General features: G+C 39.1%; 1 protein-coding gene across 13 annotated transcripts in view; it reads left to right on the plus strand.

Annotated features, from left to right (window-relative positions):
- The window catches only part of LOC121520598 (receptor-type tyrosine-protein phosphatase mu-like), a 284435-nt gene extending 269204 nt beyond the window's left edge, over positions 1-15231 (plus strand). For 11 of the 13 annotated variants that reach the window (XM_041804124.1, XM_041804126.1, XM_041804127.1 and 8 more), the window contains 7 exons: positions 3079-3228; positions 3629-3802; positions 5173-5304; positions 8632-8757; positions 12289-12452; positions 12656-12791; positions 14507-15231. In XM_041804124.1, the coding sequence (XP_041660058.1) occupies positions 3079-3228; positions 3629-3802; positions 5173-5304; positions 8632-8757; positions 12289-12452; positions 12656-12791; positions 14507-14560 (936 nt within the window). In that variant the 3' untranslated portion in view covers positions 14561-15231. The remainder of the gene's footprint in view (positions 1-3078; positions 3229-3628; positions 3803-5172; positions 5305-8631; positions 8758-12288; positions 12453-12655; positions 12792-14506) is intronic. The other 2 variants (XM_041804128.1, XM_041804125.1) reach the window with 2 other exon arrangements.
- The last annotated feature ends 1629 nt before the right edge of the window (positions 15232-16860 follow it).

Below are 16860 nucleotides of genomic sequence, written 5' to 3' on the forward strand. Positions count from 1 at the left end.
TACAAAAGACATTTATTGAAGTGCACACCCTAACTATATCCCATGGTGCTGAGCACAAGTGCCTGCCAATACATGCAATAATAAAAGGTTTAAAGGCTTGTAACTGAGAATATTTAGCCCATATTGATGGCTGAAAACATCCTGCAGCTTTATTCCAGTGTGGGCCACCAAAGGACTTTGTGCTTTCCTGAACACTGGCCATCTGGAGGTGTCCATAGTCTCGTTGGATGCATCATTTCACCGTAATTCCCTTTAAATCACAAGCGTCATTGGACTTAATGGGCAAATGTTTCATCGTTGACGTCCAGAACGGGATTTGAGTAACTAGAGACCAAATGTTGTTCACCCTGAGTCATTCTCCTCAAGTTCAGTGACCTTCAAAGGGTGTGTATATGCACGGTTTTCCCTCGCAGGTGTTCAGGGCTTGCTGGCACGGCTCCTCTGCTCGCGGCCAGACACTAAACTCTCCAACGAGGTTTAATCTGTCTGCGGAAATGAAAAGCCTTGTTGTTGTTTATGGTTTATGAGCTCTGATAAGATCTGTCAATCTGTGGATTCTGGTTTGAGAAGCGTGTCGAGCGTGAGCCAGTCAAACTCTCAGGTCAACACTTCTCATTCTGCTGCGCACTGAACAAATGGCAACACATGTTCCGCCGCAAATCTGTAAATCAGTGACCCCTGTGCGTGTGTGCAGATTTTGGTCCGAAGTGACAAGGGAGTGTCAGCTGAAAATGTCACTTCAGAAAAGATTTGCATCAAGCCTGGAGCCGTGTCAACATGTCCACTGCTTGACTGACTGATGTGAGGAGGAGGAAATGTGCCGCGATTTCTAGATTTGCTCTGCAGGAAGTTAAGGACAGCTGAGGACTGTTTCTGTTGTTAAGATGTCAACCTTTTTCATGCCTTTATCATGACTATAATAATGATAAGTCGCAGCCTGGCGAAGGTTACCAATGTCGGAAAAACATGAAAAGGTCAGGGAAATGGAGAAAGTACCTTCACCTAGGATTCAAAGTATTTTAAGCTTTGAGAATGTCATAAAATTCAAGGCGTTATCAGAGAATGATATCAGCTGTGTACCCAAAAATGCAAAAATATGTAATGTAACCTTTAAGAGCAGACAATGACAAATATTACTCATGGAAACAGCCTCAGGGAAAAGGAATAATCATGGGAAGGTCATGGAAAGGTTATAGAATTCTTCAAGCAAAAATGCAGAGGAATGTCTTCCTGCTGCTGCTGCAGTTAAAAATCCAACCCAATTAAAAAAAGTTGGGGCGCAGTGTAAAATGTACATAAAAATGAAATGCAATGATTTGAAAATCTCTTCAACACAATTTTTTTTTCACAATAGAACATTAGCAACATATCAGATGTCGAAACTGAGACATTTTACCATTTAATGAAAAATATTGGCTGCACAGCAAGACATCTCAAAAAAATTGTAGGGGCAGGGCCATGTTTACAATTGAGTTGCCTCCCTCTTCTGTTGAAAACAGTCTGGGGAGTGAGGAGACCAGTTGCTAGGGTACTGTCTGATGTAGGGGCCTAGCCCAACCCAAATCCTGCAAACAGTGTTGAACTGGGCACTCATGGGTACTTTGACTTTGATGTACCTTTATCCAATCTTTGTTTTCTACTTTTATTTGATTTTAATCATTCTTTTTTGAATATATATGTATATATATATATACACACAGTGCTTAACAAATTTATTAGACCGCCTGTCATATTTGTCTCAGAGACCATCCAGCATCATGAAGTGCTTTAATGTGGACTCTTTCATTTTCAGTGAGCTCTCCACGTTTTACCATTTTGAACAGGAATGAGGAATTTCAAACTGAATTCACCTTTTATACCCAAAGTTGAGCCGGCTCACTGGGCTTCTCTGAGAAGTCAGAAATTAATCAAGCATAACATTCAACCACTAAAACTCATTTTTCTGTTCAGGAATGACAGTAAATAACTCTAATATGACATATTAATCAAGAAATAATAATGTGCTTTACTATTTTTTCAGTTTTTTGTAAACCAGTAAATTTGAAAATTCATGGATAACAATATTATATTTTAGCATCAAACATATCATTTCTGTTAAAGAGCTTCTACATATTGGTGTATTTACCATTGCAGAAACATAAAAAATCATTTTGGTAATTACCAATGCTGTTAATTTAGGGCAGCTGTGGCATAAACCTTACTTTGGGTGGTGGTCTAATAAATTTGTTAAGCACTGTATATAGTATATATGCTTGTTGCATATGTTGTGATGAATATCACTATAGCAATTTATGATAGAAAAGAGGATTGAATGTGAATTGAACCCTGTCAGTGGTCCTGGGTCTTTGCCAAATTTTGTTCTATGATGCATTAACTGTTTTCTGTTGGTTTATGGTTCGTGTTCACATATGGCTTCTTCTTTGCATGGTATAGCTTTTAACGTGCATTTGTGGATGGCCCATCAAACTGTGTTGACAGACGGTGTTCGCTTAAAGTGTTATTGAGCCCATGCAGTGATTTCCAGTATAGAATCGCACCTGTTTTTAATGCCGTGCCACCTGAGGGCCAGATGATCCTGAGCATCCAATATTGACCTATGGCCTTGTCCCTAGCTTGCTTAGATTTTTCCAAATTCTCACAATTTTTTATGTTATGTACTGTAGATGGTGGGATATTTAAAGTCTTCCCCATTTTATGTTGAGTAAGCCTCTCTGAAATACTCTCTTTATACCTAGCCATATAACTAACCTGTTGCAAATCAATCTTATTAGTTGCAACATACTTACCCAGCTGTTTTTCTTTAGTAACACTTATTTCCAGTTTTTTGTTGTCCAGTCCCTACTTTTTTTAGAGATGTGTTGCTGCCATCAAGTTCAAAATGAGGTTATATTTTTCATGAAATAGTAAAATTTCTCAATTTCAACATCTGTTGTGTTGTTTAAAGTATATTGTAAATAAAATGAGTTTTTTTACACAGTGCCACAACTTTTTTGGACTTGGGGTTGTGAAAATGTGTTTTGTGTTGTCTAGAATCTAACAAATTTGATGGATTCGCAATGAGGATGCTGTTTTTTGCAGGAGCAGTATGTCTTCATACATGATGCCATTTTGGAAGCATGTCTCTGTGGCGACACCACCATCCCTGCCAGTCAGCTCCGCTCTGTTTACTACGACATGAACCGCCTGGACCCGCAGACCAACTCCAGCCCAATCAAAGAAGAGTTCAGGGTGAGCAGATTTCATCACAATCAGCTAAATAAGGCACAGTATGCACATCCTAAATAGAGCATTAGCTCAAGTGCAGCACAAGTTCAAAACAACAGTAAACATGTTGACTCTTGATGAATGGCGCAGTCCCCCTCTGGGCAAATCAGTAGCAAGTATGTCACCTTGCTTTAATCTGTAATAGCAGCCTACCTCTGTAGACCAATCAGAGTTATATGATATGCATCACCCCCCTAAGATTCATCACAGTCGCATCAGGGGAGTGGAAGCTATCGCTAATGTAACTGATTAAAGAATTGCATTGTTAATTACCATATTGGGAGATAATTAGCACACTCAAGACCCCAGTGCCCACCTTCATGTGTCAGTGTGACAGTGTGTGATTCTGTTTCAACCCCCACAGACTCTGAACATGGTGACTCCCACGCTGCGGGTGGAGGACTGCAGCATCGCCCTCCTGCCCAGGAACCACGAGAAGAACCGCTGCATGGACGTCCTCCCTCCAGATCGCTGCCTCCCATTTCTGATCACCATTGATGGGGAGAGCTCTAACTACATCAATGCTGCGCTCATGGATGTAAGAGTCAAATATACATGAGCTTATAGGAGTATTCCCTTATAATTTAATTCTTCCTAACTGAGTTCCTGTCATTTTTTAGTGGCAAACTGACACAGAGTCACAATGCAGAGAATTACAGTAGAGAAAACTTTACCACATGTTGCTTTTCTTGTCTAACACTCATCCATGAAGTCAAAGCAGCTATTTTTGCCTTTCACAGTTAATTGAAAACATTACAGCTAATAGGAACTGCCACTGGTATTCCAGCCACTTGTTCCAGTGGTTTCCATAGCTGAATATTAATTATGGAAATAGATTTTTATGTTTGAAATCCTTTGCTACTGTGATAGAAATCTCCTGAGATAAAAGGATCATCCTGACCCTTGAGATTTGACCCTTAGTTTAAAGCCTAAAGTACACCACAAGCTTGCTGTACCCAGCTGTACCCAAATTGGTACAGCAACATGACACACAAGCTGGTGCTGCATGAAGCACTCTGTCATTATGGACAGATCTAGAGCCACCGAATCATCTTCACTGCTTTTTTCCTCATTTGCCAGATTCTATGAACTTTGCAGTGAAAACAAATAAAACACTTATGACTCATTGTGCAAGGTTTGAGTGTTGGACACGGTGTGCAAAGACCAGTAGACCTTCCCCCCTCCCTCTTACTTTTCCATGTCTTTTCTCTTGCCGTGTTTTTAGTACAGAATCTTATTTTTTTTAAATGTTACACAAAAAAGAAAGTTTTGGACCACAGACGGCCTGCTGGTTCCTTTCCTGCATGTCATTCTGTATGCTTGCTCTTTCTCTCTCTTGCCAGTTTCTATGTCTATCCATTGTTCTAAGTTACTAAAATGATCAAATAAATCTGCAAATAAAAAAAGAAAAGAAAAAGGGTTTAACGACGTGTCCACATGGAAATATCTGAGCTGAACTTACATAACCCTGCCCATCCGCAGTGAAATGAACTTAAAGTACCTATAGGGGAAATCAAAATAAATGCAATGAAAAGCTATTTTAGATGTAAATTTCTTCAGGGTGGCTTTAACAAAGAACACCTTGACAGAGTACAAGAGCCCAGTGATGGACTTTTTGGCTCCTGTATGGACTGAGCAGGTGACCTTTCAGGTACAGGATCCTCTCTTTTATAGCTGCGCTTTCATATGGAGCCAGAAACCACATTAAAAGTGCAGCGTCCTATTATAATCTCCCTAGACATGGAATCTCCATTAGAAAACAACACTGTGAAGTGTGAAGCAGGTCAAATAAAGGAGGTTATTCTGAAATGATGTTGGTTTATTCTCAGTAGGTTGTCAGCTTGCGTGCTATATAAAATGCATGAGGTGTATTTAACATTTTCTTTCCTTTTTCTCGATTTTCTGCAGAGTTACAAGCAGCCTTCTGCATTCATAGTGACGCAGCACCCGTTACCAAACACAGTGAAGGATTTCTGGAGATTGGTGCTGGACTACCACTGCACATCTATAGTAATGCTCAACGATGTGGACCCAGCCCAGGTAAACCCGACCTGATATGTGTTTGTAAACACAGACATACAGTAAAGTACACAAAGTAATCCATGTTGGATATTGGAAGTAGGCCACTTACAGACAGATGACAGATGAGGCTGTTCCTTTCATCAGAAGTCTGTATCTAATAAAGTCACACAAAAGTCAGGTGTGGGAACTGGATTCAGAGAAAGATGATGATTTTTTGTTTCCATCCAGGCACATAAACAGGGATATATCCATGCTGGCAAACATGAATAAATAAGAGCATACACAGAATATGTCTAAAATGAGGTGGATGCTGTGGAGTGGAGGACTTGCCATGAAAGTGCGGGTAGATGGAGAGACAGGCCTGTGGAAGAGACTATCCAGATTTCTCAGCCTGAGGCTCTGTCATAACACCCGGGGATCAAAGCCTGAAGCCGGGCTGCTCTCCCCATCCAAATCCCCCTTCCCCAGGTGACTGACTGACTGGCTGCCTGGCTGGATTGAAAAGGCCTTTCATTCAATATTCTCACTGTAGCCAGCCAGCTAAAGAAACAGCACAGGTGGGAAGGGAGGCAAGGGGGGGCAGGCGTAGATGGAGATAAGGGAGGTGGAGGTTTACTATCTTCTCCATCAGCATCTTTGTTTTTGCATCTGTTGAATTTGTCAAGTTTTGACAGGCTCTCAAAGGAGGCTAGAAAGTGGTGCTTTTTGCTGCCACACATACTTTGTGCGTGTTTGTGCTGTTTTTGTGTGTTGGAGGAAAAAGTGAGCGTTATTTGTGTGTCCATCTGTATGTGTGTGCTCAGGCCTGCTATTTGCATTCACTTCAGGTAGTCTCGTTTTTCCTTTGTTTGTTCTTCACTCTGCATGAAGGGATGTCTCAGTGCAGAATCTGTCCATCTGTATGTGTACACACCCACTAGTCAGATACAGGGCTGTTAGGCCGGCGGCGTGCTCTGCAGGTGCACGCTCTTAACCCTGCTGGCTCTCCCGAGGAGAAAGAGAAGAGGAGATTTTCTAGCTTTTATGATGATGTGTTTCTCCTGCTGTACTTCTTAACACCACTGACAAAGCAGTCAATAACACTATTAGTGATTGTGTCTTAATACTTTTAATATAGATTATAGTACATGACACTAATGACACTTTCCCTTTAAAAAAAAAAAAGGTTACAAATCCTTGAGCTTTCACTACCAAACAATTCAAGGACTAAAGTATTCCATTTCAAGAGAAACAGCAAAATTCACATTTGAAAAGCTGAACAGCTCCATTTGGTACCATTTTGCCAAGTCAATGAACTGAAATTCTCTTTTAAGAATATTTGTACAAGTGAGAATACCTTGTGATCAGCAAAGAAGTACATGGGAACACTGTTGAGAAAATGCTTTAAAATGTTGTCTCTAACATCTCAACAGGATAGGCATTACCACTAGGTAAGCATAAAAAGCCACTGAAATGTTTGTCATCTATGATAGGATAAGAAGTGGAGTGAAATGTTGGTACATAGGTTAATAGGTAGCTTGAACAGTTATGCATAAAGTAAAGTGTCACAGAAGGGATTTCTTAAAGTTGTGGTTAAACAGTTGAAAAAAAAGCTGAAGTACCCAAATATGAACAGTACACACCAGAACTTTTAGGCACACTTGGGCCAATATTCAAGCTAAAATAAGGCATAGATGTGGCGAGTAAGCCATCTGAGGGCACCATCAGGCGGGAAGGAGGATTGACACAATCCAGGTTGTACTCAGGGATATCTTTGCATATTACTAGGGGCATGGGACAATAATCAGTTTGAGAAGTAACGAAGCCCACACCTTTAGGGCAGAGTAATGGGTGGATGTGGTGACAGTACTGCCTGGGCATGTAGTAGGGTTGCCATTGGTCATGCTGTAGATGTCCCAAGGCCTGTAAACCACCGGTAGTCTCCGGGTGTATCACCAGAGGTGAAAAGGCCTGAACATAAGAGAAACAGTCGAGTTTGATCTTGGCTGCTGAGCGACCTACGTGTGTCGACATGTTTCTAGCCTGCCTATAGCCAACATTCCCTCCCTCTCCAGCCCCGGGTTTTGGTACATCAGCCCTGTGATGAATCTGTCGCACCTTATATGCCTAAAACTTATGCATGACTGTAAATGAAGGAAATAGTTAGCTAAAGTAACAAAAATTAAAAATAGTGCGCTAAAATAAAGATAAGATGGTTGTAATGTCATGCACTAATTGTTGGCCAAAACTGTTTTACAGTTGAATATTATGGATGTAGTTTGCTAGAAGTAGCCTTCTAGCTAGTTCGTTGAATTAGAGAGCTAAATGTATTCCATAATCGGCAGACATTGATAAGTAAAGCAAAAAGCACACATTTAAACATTAGGGAATAAGAGTTAAGCGGTGAAGATACAGTGGCAAAATTAGCAATAAAGAGCTTAATAACTTTGTAAGCAAAGAAGCAATGGTTATCTATTGAATAAGGTAGTTTAAATTTAAATAAACGGGTGGAAGTATTTGATTAAATGTTCAAATAACGTTTTTAGCTTAGCCTAGCCAGTAGTTGGCTAAGACTTTCAAAATGGAGTAGAGACCATGAACAAAGGATTGTGGTTGGCCAAGGATTAGTAAGCACCAAAGGAATAAGGGGAAGTAGATTTACAGTTTAAAAAAAACATAAATAAATTGTAAAATCATGGATCAAATGAGGTTTGAAATATGTGTCTAACATTAACAGATAATTGACTTTGATATCAAAATTGTTGATGAACCACTTTCAAATAAACTTGTATGTTGATGTTTTTACAGAAAAGATTCTCTGAATTTCTCCTGGGCTGAAAAATAAATAGAAGTGCTTTTGAGACAGCATGAAGATTTTTTTCTCCTTAGAGATAAGAACATTTAGTCAAGGCTTTCTTATTTGTGATTTGTTGAACAAAAGGTCAGTTGATTAGGAAAAAGCCCTCATACTTGAGAGTGTGTTTGTGTTTCATGTTTGGCCCATCAAAAATCTAGTTCAGCTTTTGTCTGAATGCTCTCTGGCGAAAGAGTAATTCATCATATCTGAAAAAGAAAACCCTTCAGATTGAATGGACTCCACTTCCATCAGCAGCTCTTGTTTTTGATGATTCATGTCTTCAAACTTTTAAAAACCCACGTAAACCTCTTTTTAAATAAAAAGCATCTGATATCAATGGCTTTGGCCTTCGTTAGCATTGTTTGATTCTTGAAACTAATGAGTCTTCTCCCATGCTCTCTGTTTTTTTTTGTGTGTTTTTCTTTGTTATGTCTGTGTGTGCATGTGTGTCTCTCTCTGTCTATGTGTGTGTGTGGCTGTATGTTTGTGTACATGCCTGTTTTGTTTAGTTGTGCCCACAGTACTGGCCAGAAAACGGAGTCCACCGCCATGGACCCATCCAGGTAGAGTTTGTCTCCGCAGACTTAGAGGAGGACATCATCAGCAGAATATTCCGGATCTACAATGCAGCCCGGGTACGGTGACCCAAGAAGGTCATACTTCAAATAGAAAATCATTTTTCAGAGAACATCATTTTTCTGATCTAGTTGTTGTGTAGTTTTCCTGCTCTGCTGCCCATTTTTTCATAACTTTTCTAACTTGTTTGTCTCTGTGGCGATCACAACAGCCAATTTATTCTGTGACTGCACACCTCACACATCCCACTCACGCGCCGGTCTGTCCATTCAAGCTGTGCAGAGGCAGTCACTGTTCTTTAACAATGCTGCTGCACTAGTGATTGGACCGAGGTGCGATTGCCACAAGTCCCATGTCTCTTAGACAGCTTGAGAAATTTCACACATTGTTAAAAATGGTGGAAATCAAGTTGAACTCTGTCACTTTTCCTTCAGTCAAAACTTTTTGAGGAAAATGACTGTCAAATTAAAGGGTCAGTTCACCAAAAATTACATTCAGACACAGCCATACACTTACTCTGTGTGGTATACAGCCTGGAAGATGTCCTTTCTTTTCCATATTAAATCAACTTTTGATATTTAGTCTGTCCCTACTATAGCATCATGCAGAATGCACAATTCCTCCTCTATAAAAACATACTTTAAATCTTAATTAATCAGGATTTGTTAGGATAAACCTCCAGTTTAAGGGGAGCATATGGCCAATGTTAATGTTACAATGATAATATAGTGCATCCCCTTCAAAATAATGATCTTATAGATAGGAAGATTAATGATAAGATGAAGAAATGGAAGCATTTCTATCCTGCAGTACATTTTATTTATATTTTTGACTTCTTGTAATCTCAGTCAGCCAAACATGTATCAACTTAAACATTTCAACAGCCAAGGTCCACCCAGGGTCTACTTTCCTCCTTCCTTCTTATCTTCTACAGACTGAAAAGTACTGGCACTTGTAACCTCCAAACTTTTCTTTCCCTCTGTTCCAAAGGTCAGAACGGAACAGAGGTAAAGGCGCTTAAGTTTCTTCTCCCTGTATCTAGGACAATTTACAAAATCACCTGACATCTAGGCTCAATGCCAGTACACCCAATGCACTCACCAACCAACCCTACTTGGAAGACTTGTATGTTCAAGTCTAGAGGTAGGGCGTTGTTGGAAATGAGGTGTAAGGTGAAGTGCAAGGGCTACATGACCCTTTGTATGGAGATTTTCCAGAACTACACTCCAAACCAAATGTCAGGGAAAATTCAGGACCTTGCAGATCATCAGCATGATTTTAAAAGCACAAAAAACAATCTACTATGGTTTTAATTTTGTTTAAATGCGTTATGATCCACTTGATTTCAAACATGTTTTTGTTTTTTGTTTGTTTTTTTAAATCACTCTTTGTCAAATTTCTGATATTGTCATTGCATCTATATACGTAATGCTGGGGACACTACTGAGCTTGAAGGGTTTTCCTATACTTAGAAACAGGGGTGAGCCTTGATGAGCCAGTCTCATTGGATGCCTTTGTTGTGAGTGATCTTGACAAATATTTGCTGATCTTAATTGTTATTTCAGATCATTTAACATACTCTATAGTCTTGTTTCTTGAAATAGATTAGTTTGTATGGCTACTGTCAGAAACTTGAATTATGATGCTGCCTGTCTTGGCCAGGATACTAGTGATGTGTTGTTCACTAACGAGCCAGTTCAAATAGCTGGATCTTGTTTGTGAATGTTTGGATTAGGATCCCCTTTAACAGCTGGTTGTTGTTATTTTTGTCTGATTGACAAAATAGGGATGACATTTCTCTATGCAGCTACACAACAGGCACACCTTGCACTAAGGGCTCGTACTTGATGGTATAACATAAATATTTTAGACCATGGTGTCATGTGACCCTGGCAGTGAGCAAGTTTCATCTGACCTACAAGGCATTTGGAGGAGACAAGATATTTTAGAAAATAATTACATTATATTTTTATTAAATAAAAAATTAAGCCAAATTTGTAAAATACAAGCACATTTATCCATCAAATGTCAAGCATTAATAAATTTGGCTGCTCTGATGAAGCCAAATAATCTGGCTTTCTTGCTAAGCTGAACCAAATAATTTGGATCACCAAAAAGAGCTATAATTCACATTGCTATAGGACTCTCTGTAAAAAGAATTTTTTATCTTAGCAGGGTATCCTGGTTAGATAAATATTGAATGAATAAAAAATCTAGGCAGAAATCTCAGAAATGATGTTCATTACTCATATAAGCAAAGGGCCAAAAGAACCAGGGCTTTTTATGACACAGTTAGTGAGAATCATAACTAAAGACACATTTATATCTTTTTAGATGGTTTTATATCCATGATATTATTATAATAATTTACAATAAATTAAATAGAGCTCAGTCTAATCACAGTAAATGTGTAGAACAAATGTTGTATATATGTTTTATATCCTTCTTACACTATGGTTGCTCAGATCACATAACCCTGATACAACCTTAGGTGGCAGCCCTTGAAAGAAAGCACAGCTTTAGCTCATTTACAGACATTGCTGAAACGTTTTTCTAATTAATATAGTCCTAATGAAAGCTGCAGACACTTAAAAGGTCCAGTGAAGGCCATTCATTCTGAAAAGAAAAGAGTGTGTCACAAAGTTTAAAAATGTTAATTTCAATTACTATATCAAGTCAAAACAACTTCACTTAGATGACACATTAAAAAACCCAATGTTGACTGAGGTGGAGTTTAGATTTTAAGTGGGTAGCTGTTTCACAGGTTAAAGGCAGGCACTGCAAAGGCTCAGTTTGACCTGTCTTTAAGGTGCATCTGATTGGAGCTGGCGTATTAATATGGAGAAGTTCAGCAAGGTTAAGACACCCAAAAACTGCACACAAAAAAAGCATCTTGCAATGGACAGGAGGGAAAGCAGCCCATGTGTAATGTGGCCCAGCTCTGTGTTTGTCAGTTCTGATGTCAATACTTCTTTAAGTGTAGAGGATTATCCCAGAAACCAGCATTGGCCAGTGACACCAAACTGTCTACAGAGAAAGATAACCCTGCATGAGTTACACATCATATTCTGTTTGAATTTGTTGAACTAACCCTTTAACTTTGAGCAACCAGACAAAGGGTCAAAGGGGTCCTGGCACATGCAGACAGCTCACCTGCAGCCACCTGTGTAAGCTCCTTACCCTACAGTCTGCCCGCAGCTGTCAATATTCATATTAACATGGTGTAACTGCTCCCGGCCGGCAGAGGCACCAGCAGCATGGAGTACAGTGTAATCACATATGATCACTGACAAGTGTTATTGATCCATATGTCTGGCTGTGATTTAGAGTGTCTGTATCTTAACTCTCCGTCTCCAGCAGTAACCGTGCTCATCTATCAGCCCGTCCATCTTAGCATTCATCTTCTCCGTGTCCTCATCCATCTCTTGTCCTGCATGTCGTCATCGAGGCTTAGCTCTGCCCTGCATCTTTACTGTCTGATTGCATCTTTAACAAAGCAGCGATTAACCCCCACCCTCCCAAACACCCACCACCCTCTGTCTGCATGTTTGGTAACCTGGGATAACCAGTGTGACCTTCCCCCCCTACAGCCTCAGGACGGCTATCGGATGGTGCAGCAGTTCCAGTTCCTGGGCTGGCCCATGTACAGAGACACGCCCATGTCCAAACGCTCCTTCCTCAAGCTGATCCGACAGGTGGACAAGTGGCAGGAGGAGTACGACGGGGGAGAGGGGCGCACTGTGGTGCACTGTCTGTAAGTTATCTGAGTGGAGTGGAGAGAGGTGGATTCAAAGATGGGATTAGAAATGAAACATCTCCACCTACTGACCAAAGAGAATTACTGCATCAAAAATGTGAAACTCCTCACTCTTCAGTCTGCTTTAGTTCCATCCCTGTCTGTCTTAATCTCAGTGTATTCTGACTGTATTTAATATTCTTATGCATGTCTTCTTCTAGGAATGGAGGCGGCCGCAGTGGGACGTTTTGTGCCATTAGCATCGTGTGTGAGATGCTTCAACACCAGCGATCTGTGGACGTTTTCCATGCTGTCAAAACACTACGGAACAACAAACCCAACATGGTGGACCTACTGGTGAGGAGAACTGTAGCTGCACTATAACTGAACTAGGGAATACCATCTTTTCATGAGTCTCCGTGCTTAGTAAATGTCCACCTATTTTAAACTACTACTCTAAGTTTGCAACTCTGACTGTCTTGATGGGGACTGTTTTTGCAGGCTGAAGCGATGAAATTGGCCTTCATGAGTAAAATATGTAGGTTGTCCCTTTAAAATTTACTTAATAACAACTTCGTTTTAATTCAGCAGTTAAACAGACTTGACCCAGACTTAAGGGAATTATGATAGATCCATAAAATCACAATCACAGCTAATAAAATCCATTCATATAATTATGTAAAAATAAGTTTAGGCAGGTTCTGTCTTTAAATTTGACACCAGTTTGTCCTTATATTCTTCTTTTCTTTTTTTTTTTAATAAAGTGAGAACTGATGACACACTTGTAATACATTTGTTAGAGTGAGGCAAGCCAAGTTCGTCAAACAGCAATTTATGATACTTTACTGTGTAAAAAATGTAACATTAACTGCATCTGGAACATTTGAATGGATATGAAATCTAGCAAAATAAGACATTAAAGCTCCTGTTTTAAACTGGTCATGAGACATTGTCATATCTATATTCATGCCTCTTTATGACCTAAAAAAAGGTAACTGCGACCATCATCAATAAGACTGAGTATTTCTGCATGGTTATTTTTTATGCCTGAAATCACTGCCAGGGGATAGGTGTCAGACATATGGTACTGACCCATATTTGGCCATAAATTATATATTTTAAAGATTTATTTTTGGTCCTTTATTGATTGGTAAACGACACTGGATGGAGCATGGTTTAAAGCTCGGTTACTTTTTCTTGGTGGAGTATGGTGAGCCAGGTGGATTCCAAAAAATTGTAGCCATGGGGCCCATGACTACCAGTGTATGCAACAGAAACAGCATTTTTTTTTTACCATTCACACAGTAAAGATGGTGATGAATGATGCATTTAAATGTTTAAAAATGCAACTTACCCACATCCAGGAAAAATAAAGGAATAAAGTTACCAATTTGTCCACATGAGGCATTAAAATTAACACAAAATGAAAGTTTTTTACTAGAGCTTCTGTTTAGTGGTGGCCAAAATGTAGTTTTTTTCAACTTTCTGGAACATGACTTATTTTAACCTCAATCAATCTTAACCTTCTATTTATAATTAAATAAAACAAATCAGGCACCTTTTTTAAACCTAAATGTCTTATTTTACTCCACTGAAACTCACATCTCCCTTCTGGTGGTGTTATGGTTTATAAAGATGGGAAAAATAAGCTATGTCACACTTTGGATAAACACAATGTGGTTTATCTTTTTTTAAAATGGTGAGGCAACTAAACTGTTACATTATGTTGATTTGTATTCTGATTTTGTCTTTTTTTATACCTTTATACACTACATTTGTATTACTTTATGACTAGCAGCATTTTTCGTATGGTATAAAATCTCAATGGACAAAGTTGTGATAAAAAATAGAAACAAGCCCAGCCAGTGATCACTGACTTTTCGCCATGCCTTGTGTTGCACTTTAGAGCAACTATCAACACATCTACCCTCCAGTATGTGTATAATATGTGGTATAAAATGGTTCTGATCAAGTATGACTCTTTGCAGAAGGGTCCCGTGAGTTTCCTTTGTGCCAAGGGCCCTTTGTAGGTTTACCTATCTTATGTTTTCGTCTCTCTTCTCGCCCTCTAGGACCAGTACAAGTTCTGCTATGAAGTTGCACTGGAGTACTTGAATTCTGGGTAACTCTGAGCTCCTGAGCCCAGCAGAGACTTAAAGTTTTGGACTTTTTAGAAGACTGCAGTTCACATGTGTGCATTTGGCTAAGTGTGTGTGTTATGGACCAGCAGGAGCGAGGTACGCACACAACCATACATGCAGCTCCTTTGACCAGCACTCTTCTACTTCTTCTACTTCTTCTCCTGGTCTTCAGTTGGGAAAGGTAGCGGAGTTGTACAGTGTTAAATATCACAGCCTGTTTCTGTGCGAAGGAACTCAGCCAGGAGCACAAGGAGGTTTATTTTTTGGTCTGCAGTGAGTCGCCTCCTCTTCGGATCCATCTTTCTCTCTGCCGCTGTCTCTCTCAGCCGCCTGTAGTCCCGTGGTTGTTGCCTTGATCCTCATTGGACAGTTTAATGTGGAATGCGAAACACTGTACATAATGTAATGTGTTAATTTTATTCTCTCTGATTTTCTGTTTTTGCTCAGTTCATGATTACGAGTCATTAAATGCAGGAGCTCAAAGCCTAAATGTTACTAAATGTCCTGTAAACTTCTGACTTCTTGCTGATTCTTGCTTCATTCTGTACGTTTGGGACAGCTGGCTCAGTCTACATCTGCTTACCTTATTTCCTGTACAGGGATCCAAAGCTTTATTTGCACTTCCATTGAATCCTTGTTGTGCATATTGTACATATTTCTGTAGATTATTTATTCACAGTATGTACTTTTTTGTGACTCGCAGTATGTGACAATCATAGGTTCTATAGATTTGGTTTTTTTGACTGTATTGTGTGCTTTTTGTTGGTCATCTTATGTGACAGATCAATTCCATTGTAAAGAAAAAAGATATTATATAAATGTATCTACAATATAAACATTGGAATTATGTATGTCTGACTCTTCTTTCCGTGAAGTTGGAACGTATGATATCAGGGCGACACCTGCTGGAGAATCAGGAATAACACAATAACTTTATAATTTGTTAGAACCCAACAGATCTATCAGTTAGACTCTTTATTTGACTAATTAAGATTAGATTAAAGGCGGAGGTTCCCATTCATCCTGAGAAACCAGGAAAAAACTTGATCAGTTTTTCAGTCATGGAAAACACAGTGAGAGGAATAGCAAATATACATTCTGGGAAAATTATAGACACTGTCCTTGTTTTGTACCAGTTCCCAAAAGAGATGCCACTGCCATCTGAAAGGGCTGAATTACAGTGCATTCATAATATATTCAGACCACCCTCAGTTTTTTCTTATGTAGCAGCCTGATGTTACTGTCAAAAATTTTAAAACATTTTTCCCTTTAATCTACATGAATACTCCATCATGACAAAGTGAAAACAGAATTTCAGATTGTTTTTGCAAATTTATACATTAAAAAAAAATCTGAAATACTTATGGAACTTTTCACCCTTTTCCTTTTTGCCACTTTTTAACCAGTTGTTGAAACTTTTTTCTCTAATGTATTGCCTATGTTTACCCATTGAAGCCATTCAAAACCCAGTTTTGCAACTTTTAACTGATTATAAAAACTTGTTTTGCCACTTTAACCCATTTTGCCCCTTTTTTACAGTTAACCAAGTTCACTAAAATTGTGCCACTGTTTACCGATTTAAATCACTTGTTGTCGTTAAGGAAACCCAGTTTTGCCACTTTTGACCAATTATAAATACTTTTCGTTGGTTTTAACCCACTCTTTGCCACTTTAAACCCTTTTATGCCATATTATTTGGAACTTTTAACCCTTTTCAACCACTTTTTTTGCCACTGTTAACATATTTATGCTGCTTTTGCTACTCAAAACGCAGTTGTGCCACTTTTTTTCAATTTTTAACCAATTACTAATACTTTTTTTTAACCACTTTCGACCCATTTTTTGCCACTTTCCACATGCTTGCCATTGTCTTGCTACTGTTACCCATTTGAGCCACTTTTAACCCAGTTCTGCCACTTTTTTTTTTTACCACTCTTTTGCAACTTTTAACCCATTTTTGCATCCTGATGTCTGAAATTACTTTCCAAATGGCTTGGTTCAATGTGTTCATTCACATTCTTAACATTACCTTTAAAAAAGTAATCTGTTTTAAGAGAAGGGGTTTACATCTTGAAAAAGACTTTGTTGTATAATTGCAGGTATGCATACAATTATTTCTTGCTTTGATGTACGTGGTAATTCTTCAAATTAAAAATTAATTATGGTTACCACATCTTAACTTCACAAAGGATAATTTTGCTGAACTCTATGGGACCCCATTTTAATGGGCCCCAGAAAGCTCTCCCCTCTATCCCCCTTATGGGTGGCCTTATCATTAGCTACTA

Source organism: Cheilinus undulatus, linkage group 13 (assembly GCF_018320785.1).
Source record: "Cheilinus undulatus linkage group 13, ASM1832078v1, whole genome shotgun sequence".
NCBI lineage: Eukaryota > Metazoa > Chordata > Actinopteri > Labriformes > Labridae > Cheilinus > Cheilinus undulatus.